The sequence below is a fragment of the Camellia sinensis genome, unplaced genomic scaffold (genome assembly GCF_055761805.1).
Source record: "Camellia sinensis isolate YWXY unplaced genomic scaffold, ASM5576180v1 Unanchor3, whole genome shotgun sequence".
NCBI lineage: Eukaryota > Viridiplantae > Streptophyta > Magnoliopsida > Ericales > Theaceae > Camellia > Camellia sinensis.
In genome coordinates, this window is record NW_028129178.1 from 9,157,401 (window position 1) to 9,167,014 (window position 9,614).

At 36.7% G+C, this 9,614-nt stretch overlaps 1 protein-coding gene across 4 annotated transcripts in view; it reads left to right on the top strand.

Annotated features, from left to right (window-relative positions):
- LOC114263317 (serine carboxypeptidase-like 7) overlaps positions 1-7,375 on the top strand; it is a 48,938-nt gene extending 41,563 nt beyond the window's left edge. For all 4 annotated transcript variants that reach the window (XM_082912401.1, XM_082912402.1, XM_082912403.1 and 1 more), the window contains 3 exons: positions 5,338-5,451; positions 5,551-5,596; positions 7,066-7,375. In XM_082912401.1, the coding sequence (XP_082768527.1) occupies positions 5,338-5,451; positions 5,551-5,596; positions 7,066-7,149 (244 nt within the window). In that variant the 3' untranslated portion in view covers positions 7,150-7,375. The remainder of the gene's footprint in view (positions 1-5,337; positions 5,452-5,550; positions 5,597-7,065) is intronic.
- The last annotated feature ends 2,239 nt before the right edge of the window (positions 7,376-9,614 follow it).

Below are 9,614 nucleotides of genomic sequence, written 5' to 3' on the forward strand. Positions count from 1 at the left end.
CGAAGAATGCTGTCATGCAATCCCTGGTTCACACACTTAAATTAATGGGTAGAATCCCCTGAGCCATTTGCTTATCTCCAGCAAAACCAGCAATGGTTGTGCTGGTTGGTATCAACCTGGGATTCTTTTTTCCTAGTTTCTTCAAAGAAGATTTCGGGAGTAGGTTTACTGCTGCCCCATTGTCTATCAGGACTCGGTTCAGCTGTACCCCATCAAAGAAAGCCTTGATGTACAAAGGCCTGACGTGCTGCGTCATCGAATCCGAGGGGTACTCAAATGGATACGATAGATTGATGCTTACCACTTCCTCACTTTCACATTCATCTTCCATCGGGGTAACCATTTCAAAATTATCTTGCACCATACTTGCTTGCGAGCCTTCACTAGAGATCTGGACTGGATCAGCTTCCTGCCCCTCTTGATTTTCATCTCCAGCTTGGAATTCCTGTGGTAGTATGTGTACCATGTTCACTGATACTGGGGGAAACGAGCCAAACTGGATGGCTGGCTGTACTTGTTCCCCCTCTTGGTTACTTTGGTCGACTCCCTCAGAAACATCCTGCATGATGCATTCTGGTATTTCATTGCTAACTGATCCCTTCGAAGGATCTTTCTCAACTGGCTCTTCAGTCAGAAACGTTTGCTCAGCCATGAAGGCTTCAAACATCTCTTCCTCCACGACCTCTTTCTTCTGGCTTATGCTAATCTCTTCTTCAGTCTCGCTATCTGTCTCCATCAAAGCTTTCTCCAACCCTACCAAACTAGCCTTCTCTCTGGTTTTCAGTTCAGAATGAACCTTCGCCAACTGTTCTCGGCTGCAGACCACTTTGCTCTGTGGAACTGGCTTTGGAGCATAGTCTGACTTTGGGTTCTTCCTTCCTTCCATTTTGACTTGTGAAGAATTCTCTCCACTTTCCTTCAGATCTTTCTGATACTGGGTGTACCTGCACTGAATTTTTCTTCTCTGTGACCTTGAGATGACTGGGACCATGTCTGGTTCCCTTGTCTTTGGGTGTTTAAGCAGCACCCAGTTATTCGGAGCCACCATAGGAGGCCTGATCATCCTGCCTTGGTTTACAACATCTCCTCGAACAAGCAATTCTCTAGGTTTGTTTTGCATTACAAACCAGTCTGGGACTCCAGGTACCCATGAACTTGCTGATTCAGACGCTGATCTGCCCTTTTCCACCTTCGAAGCCATCTTCGAAACTGGCCGTGAAGGTAAGTGCCTGGTTTTGTCCTCATGTTTTGAATCTGATTCAGACCTTCGATAAGGGTGACCATTTTCTGTCCTGCGTGAAACTGGTCTAGGGGGCCAATCTCTGGCTCTGATTCCATGAATTGAACCTCTCTCCAGTTTTCTTTCAGAATGGCTACTCTCCATTCTATAATAGTTATGTGGCCTGGATTCATGCAAGAGCTTCTTGCCTTTGTCATGCATTCTGCTCAGCACAGGCTCAACCACTGGTGGTTTCTGCCTATCACTAGCCGGATACGGCCTTTTGTTGTAAGCATTGGTTGACTTAGGACGTCTCTGAACATCCCTGTAGTATTGCTTCCCATCAGTTGGAAGCCCCTTCAACCACTTGTAACTGAGTCTGCACCTGGGGCACATTCTCTGCATCACCGCTGCTTCTAAAGAATCATCATCCAGTGATTCTTCATCAGAGTGTTCCCTCTGGTGTGAAAAACCTTGTTCAATAACTGGTGGGCTTCTAGTATTCTTCTTGATATTGGTTTGATTAGCAACATGCATCTGCACATTGACTTCCTCCAATTCTGTCAAGGACAAGTTCTGGAAGTCTGAAGTAATGACATTGGCTGCTGCCTCTCCAACTTCTGGAAAGGGATCACTGTCAATTCCCATGGCTTTTTCTGTTTTAGCTGAGAACTTCAAACTTCCTTTTCGAATTTGTTCTTGGATCCTGTCTCGAAAAACAATGTAGTTTTTAGTCGAGTGAGACCAGGAATTATGCCATTTACAGTATACTTTTCCTTTTAGTTCATCTGGAGATGGTAGTTTTACTCCTTTAGGTAACTTAAGGAAATTAGCCGTGAGCAAATGATCAAAGATGCCATCTGCTTTTGTTAAATCGAAAGAGTATTTTCTGTGAAAGTCTTTCTTTTTAAACTGCTGGTCTATAGTTGTATCCTTATGAATTAATGCTTCACAGACTACAGGTTCTTTGCCTACAATCTCTGCTGCATCTATTTCATAATTAGGATCTCTATAATATGTCTTATATGATGCATTATTTCGATCTTGTTCTTCTTCTAATAATGCTTCATATCGAGACACCTTATAGGTCAGTTCGACCAAATCTCTGAATTCAGTTGAATCAAACTTCTTTCGAAGCCTGAATTCTAAACCATTTTGAGCCAATCTGACGAATTCTGGCTCTGGCAGGATGACTCTACATTTATTTCGAGCCCTTTTAAATCTGGCAATAAACTGAGTAGCCTTTTCCTCAGGCCTTTGACTCAATCTAGCCAAGTCTGCCATGAAAACTTCTGGCTCTGATTGGAAGAATTGGGCATGGAATGCCTCTTCCATCTGTTGCCAATTTTGAATGGACCCAGGTGTAAGGTTGATGTACCATACGAATGCTTCTCCAGTCAGAGAATTTGGAAATAATCTCAGTTTCATATAATCATGGTTAGTGAATTCACCGCATTGAGCAGCAAATCTAGCAATATGCTCTACAGTTGACTGATTTCCAGTTCCATAAAATAGAGTAAAATCTGGTATTCTGAATCCTCTTGGGTATTCATGTACCCTATCTACCCATTCTGGGTATGGTTTTCTGTATATAGGAGTCTGGACCCCCCGAGCCATTGGTCCACATATCTCCCTAACAATATCAGCAATCTGGTCTCTAGGGACCATATTTTGTGCCTGCTGAACCACTACTGGAGGGGCAAACACAGGATTTGGTAGACAAACTTATGCTTGTGGTCCTCTTGGTCCATAAGGTGGTAAATTTGGGGCTGGTTGTCCTTGTAGTGCAGGTTGCTGTTGAGGGTATGGGTAACCTCTTTGAGCATGACCTACGAAAGGACCTGCGAAAGGTGCTGGAACAGGTGTTGTGTCTCTGCCATTTGTAGGAAAACCCTCCAACCCCCCGGGTGTAAATTCGAATAAGGGATTAGTGTACCCCCTTGTGCCAGGTATGGCTTCGAACATGGGATTTGTAACCATTCTTATGCCAGTTTCTTGTACTTGGCCAGATCCACCAACTTGTGTGGCTTCATTATTAAGTACTGAGGCATTTTGGCCTGCTATAGGCCTTGAAATAGGTTCATACCAAGACTGAGGTGATGGTCTTTCAAAGTTTTGGGTACTAGTTTGACCATTAGAATGTCCATTAACTTGCATAGGCTGTTTTTCTCTAGCCAATCTTTGTTGGGGGACATTTACAACTTCCTCCGTGTGTCTTGTGTTTGTTGGTTGGTGGTTATTCATTCGATCCAAAAAGGATGTTGCCCACCTTTCCATTGTGTTCATTAATTGTTGTCCCATGGCATCTACTAAACCATCCCATGGATTTGTTGGTTGAGTAAATGGCACAGTGGATGGTCCAATTCCTTGGTTTCGTCCAATAATATGAACATATGGTTCTTGTCCAGAAGTACTGGTCTGTTCGACCATAGGTTCTGACAATATAGGAGTTTCCACAGGATGTGTTACCACATTATCCTCTGGATTTGGTATTTCTACCTCGCCTTCCACGCCTTCTTCCAAGCGTTCAGTTTCTCATTGTCGTCTTCTTCTAGCCATTTTTAATTAAGTCCCACTGGGCGTGCCAAAAATATATGTTGGCTTTTTGGCTTTTCGAAGGGTATTTTTGTAAATGTGAGCGTGCCAGCAAGGATCAATCAGTCCTTACAGAAATTGTGATTGCCAACCAATTATCAGACGATTGTGTTTTAGTTCTTTTTCAGCCTCAATGAAGAGGACTTTTACTGGTGGCTTGACTTAGGAGAAATTAAGAGAAATAACAGTAATATGAAGAACAATTGAAGTATTTCATAAAAATGAACACTTACAATGGTCCAAACTCATCCTCGGAGAGGTTTACAACAGCAATCTACTTGAATCTACTTGAAGCTACTCCTATGAATCGAAGTGCAGTGCGGGTATTTAAAGTGCAGGTATTTAAAAAACAGGTATTTAAAGACTGGAAATGTAAAAGACTGGAAAAGAAAATATATGAAGTAAATGACTGATTTGTATGATCTGAGTCCGTCCCTTTTTCTGGGGGCTGCCCTGCTAGTTATACCCGTCAGTGATGACCTTCGAACTGCACTTCGAACCGTCGAACTGCTCCTCCATGATCGCTGATCATGCTTCCTTACAAGTAGCGCCATTACTGACAGTTGAGCTTCCCTCTTGTACTTGAATTTGAATATGAATAACCGTTGAAGACATGTCATCTTGCATCCCGTTATTTACTCAGATCACGTGAGGACCAATATTTATTGCCACGTGTACGATCAGGATTAAAGGCTTGAATAACCTTCCTTTATTACCTTTACTCTGCCACGTGTCGAACTGTAACTGGCTTTTACAAAATATGTAGCCAATAAGGTTGTAAGTGGGGAAGGGTAGTGAGGTGTAAAAAAGAGGTTATCAAGAATGGGATTACAAAGGGAGGGGGTTTAGCAATGATGGAATATTTGTATCATTTTCAGGTTTCAATTTTTAAATGGTAATTTACTGAGAGATAAAATGGTATTAAACAAAATTTATAAAATGGTGAGGCTAAAGAGACTGATTTGTGCGGACAAATAAAGGATCTCATAAACAAAAACCAAAAAGAAGAAAAAAAGGATTTGGCTTCTACATGGAGAGAAGTTTAATTGTGTCCAATTGGCAGTCAGTCTTGTCATGGATTTCATTTTAATTATCAAACTCTTCATTTTTATAGGTCTTTTGAGTATTGATCATCTACACACACCCCAAAAAAAAAAAGTAATAAATTGTTGTTACATGATTTCATTATATTTTCTAGAAACACAATTAAACAACTAAGATTCCTGGTGAAAAGAACCTACCTTTTTTTTCTGAAGTTAAATCTGATGAAATTATATATAATAATCCTTATTAGATAAATTTAATTTAATTTAATTAAATTTTTTTTTGAAGAGTCAATAATCAATATGCAAAAAATTTACATAATAAATTGTTTAAATCATTAAAGTCAGACTTAACCAGACATAACCGAATTTTTCTTTAATGGTAGAGAATTGGTTCCTGCACACAACGACAACATCAAAAATAATAAATTAGTAATAATAATAATAAAGAAGTTGTTGGTGTAATGATGGCTCAAACAGCGGTGATCACGACATGGTAGTTCCATTCTTGGGAACCCAAGCATGGATTAGAGCTCTCAACTATTCCATTGTTGATGACTGGCGTTCATGGTGGGTCCAAGGTCAAGTTGCCGGGTGGGTTCACTTCAGTTTTTCATATTCATTTTTCTTAAATGAAAGCTTACTGCAAATGTTGTTTTATTTATTTATTTATTTTTCATTGACAATGTGTAGTTATACAAGGACTTACTCCAATCGGATGACATTTGCTACGGTGAAGGTATGATATTTTTCCCCTTCACTTGTTTTGCATATTTTTCAAATGTGTTCGGTATCATTTCGAATTTTTTATTTTTGGTTTTCATGTTTTTTAAAATAAAAATAATTACAAAAAATGAAAACACTTTCCTTTTTATTTTTTGTGAAAATAGTTATTATTAAAAATTGAGAAAAGTATTTCTACAAAAAGGAGACGTTTGAAAAATATTTTTTTTAAAAAAAACCAATAGTCAAACAAGTTTTCTGCATCATTTTTCTTTTTCTTTTTTATTTTTTGAAAAAAAAATGAAAATAGTACAAAAGGTCAAGTGCATTATTTTATTCTTTTATTTTTTCTTTCTTTATTTTTTGTTTACGTTCTTTGTATTTTTTTAGGTCATTTTCACTATTATCTCTTAAATCATCGTGATTTATTCTATTTGTATCAATTTTGTCAAATTCATTCCTAGGTTTCTAATTTGAGGGTAGACTTGGTCTATTTGGACACGATTGTTTATTGAAAATTAGTTTCAAAACTACTTTCTTGGGTAAAAATAAGTCAACAAAAAAACATAAAAAACTAATTTATTTGGCATATTCTTAACTTTCATTGAGTAGTTAAAGTTCACTTTTTTGCAAAACATGAATTAGTTAGAAGATATAAGACTGTTTAGCAAAAGAAGCCTTTTTGACCAATAAGTTGGCTTTTAAGCTAGCCAAATGAAGAATAAATATAACCACTAAGACTAATTTGATGGGTAAAAATGTCATTTTAAAATTTAAACAATTTAAACCACCCAACACGACACTCATTTTTCTTGCTCATTATTTTGAAATAAGGAGTGAAGAAGAATATGAGTTATTTGGTTATAGGTTGTGAGTTGTCTAGTATAATGTGAGTGAGAAGACAAATGGTTGATTGTATAATTTAGATTGTGTGGATTATAAAACTACCTTTTGTATGGATGTAATATGTTAGAATTCCACCACAATTGTACATTTTATCTTGAACTGGATCATATGAACTAAAATATAAATAAATAAAACACTGTATAGAATAATGTCGAAAATATAATATAAATAATAAATTGCCCTTTCTCTCTAACAACTTGAGCTTTTAGCTGACTTTGTAGTCAATATTTCAATATGGTATATGAGCAGACAATATATCATGTCTTTGAGCCCCACCGCCTACCCGATAATTAAAACTTGTTTGCATATGGTTGGCTTGTTATGAAGAATAAAAGTTCAAGCACACGTAAGGGGGCATGTTAAAAATATAATATAAATAATAAAGTTGTCATTTTATCAAGCAACCTCAGCTTTTAGATGAGTTTGTACTCAATACTTCAATAACTAAATAAATAAAATTAATAATTTAAGAATAAAACTAAAAAAGAAAATTGACAATTGTTAAAAGGATAAAAGAAAGTGAAATTAACCCCCTCTCTCCTTTTTGATTTTGTATGTTAACTCTATGTGTGTTAACAGGGAGGAGGACATATAGCTCCACAGGACAAGCCTATTGAATGTTGTGCTATGTTCGAAAGATGGATTTCTAATCAACCCCTATGATCAATCTTTTACCTTACCCAAATGGATGTGCCAACACCCAAAAGTGTGATCATTTTCAAGCTGCCAAAACTCCAATACGAGACCTGGTCTTATCTATTGATGCAACTATTTTTATATAAACACCATTTTATAAGGATGCAATGTTGTTATTTTTCTATCCATGCTCACTAGCCTGTTCGAAAAATGATTCCAGTGGATCTAGAAATAAAATATGGTATTCAAGTCAGATCACTACAAGAAAAATCATTTTTGGCGACTAGATTTTTAGTCGCCAAAAGTCCGCTTTTAGTCGCCGAAAGTCGAGTTTTTACTTTCAGCGACTAATTTTTTTAGTCGCCCCTTTTGTCGCGCATACGTGGTCGCGAGAGGTATCGGCGACTAAACTTTTTTTAGTCGGCAAAAAAGAGCTCTTTAGCGACCAACTGTTTAATCGCCATTGGTGCATTACACTTTTTAAAAGCACACATTTAGCGACTAATATTTTAGTTGCCAATAGTCCATGAATCGCCGACTAAACTATTTTGTCGCCCAAAATAACACTTTTGGCGACTTAAAGTTTAGTCGCCAAAGGTTCTTCCGTAAAAAAAAAAAAAATAAATTCTTTGATTTTTCTAAGATTCGAACCGTGAACCATTCCAACTGGCAACACCTTTACCAACATACTCCCTCCACTATGCCACTTGAACATCACATGACTATATATGCAATATATATTATTTATATACTATTTTGACTGGTATTCATACAAAACCATATATGTAAATATAATTATTTTTATTGAATATAATTTATGTAAAAAATAAATTATTTATTAAAAAAAATGTAGGCCACTTTTGGTGACTAAATCAATTATTTAGTCGCCAATTCTATGATTTTTGGCTACTAATTAATTTGTTGTCGCTAAAAAAATATGTTTAAATTAAAAATAGCACTTTTGGCGACTAAATCTGTTTTTAGTCGCCAAAAACGTCCCGTTTTGGCTACTAAATTGAAATTTAGTCGCCAATTCACTGTTTTTAGCTACTAATTTTTTTTTGTAGCCAAAAACCTTCATTTTCAGCGACTAATCTTTTTTTAGTCGGCAAAAGACCTATAATCGGCGACTAAAATGGTTTTTAGTCGCCAAAACCAACACTTTTGGCTACTAAATTATTTTAGTCGCCAAAAACCGTCGCTTTTGGCTACCAAACAACCTTTAGTCGGTAAAACTGCTACATTCGGCGACCAACAAACATTTTAGTCGCTAAAACCCTAGTATTCGGCGACTAATTCATTTTAGTGGGCAAAAGGCTTCATTTTTGGTGACTACGTCCAGTTTAGTCGCCATTTGGTCAACTTTCAGCGACGAAATTCTGAATTTTAGTCGCCATTTGTGCATTTTCTTGTAGTGGATGTTTACTTCTTAAATTATTGGGCCAATAGCCCCATGCGTAAATTTTTTGGGGCCAACAAGACATTACATGTTGGAAAGCACATCTATTTGTCCAAAAGTTTATCTATCTGTCTATCTACTCAAATGTAACTTATTTGTCCAAAAGCTGACACCAATCTGTCCAAATGTCACATATCTGGCTAATGTCACATATTTGCCCATCTCATTGCCACCAGCCACCTCCTTCGATGCCCAATGACTTTTTTTGACCAATTTTATTGCAACGATAAAGCGTGCCCTTATCACCAAAAAAGATTAAATCTTAGACCAAATAACTTATATGACCTCATAAGTATGGACTTTTCACATGCAATTATTTATTTACTTTTTTTAGTAACAAATGTGCCTTACAATGATGAAAGTTTAGAAAAATATATATATAATTCACTTCAATAATATAATTGGTGTCATGTCACTGATATATTGTTGGTGCCATATAACTCATCCTTAGTACACAAGTATTATAAAATTGTATTTTGAAAACAAGTGAAAGATGTAATTGTTGACGGTCATAGATGGTTAGCGGACGCGAGAGTCGGTGACTAAAGATGGCTGTCATTGGTAAGAGGTAATTGGTGGTGGCTAGAAGTGGTTGTCGACCATGAAAAGGAATGGTCAAAAGTGGTTGTCGACGATCAGAGATTGTGATCAATTGGCAAAAGTGGTTATCGCAGGAAGGTAGTTGGCAGTGGTAGAAGGTGTGGCTTGTAGTCGAGGGAGGTGGTTGGCAAATGAGGTCATTCGCAATAGTGGTCGATGGTAGTGATGTGCAATAGGGGTGGGTGAAAACGATTGGAGAAAAAAAGAAGAAATGGAATAAATAAATAAATAAAGTGAAATCAACTTCTTTTTTGTTTTTGTTTTTGTTTTGTTTTGTTTTGTTTTGTTTTGTTTTTTTTTTTTTTTTTTTGTGGTTACTAAACTAATTACAACTTTTTGAAAATAAAAACAGAAATTAAAGGAGTTTTTGAATAAAATTTTTAAAAATTCTGTAACCATAAACATATAACTATAAATGTAAATGTTACCCAAA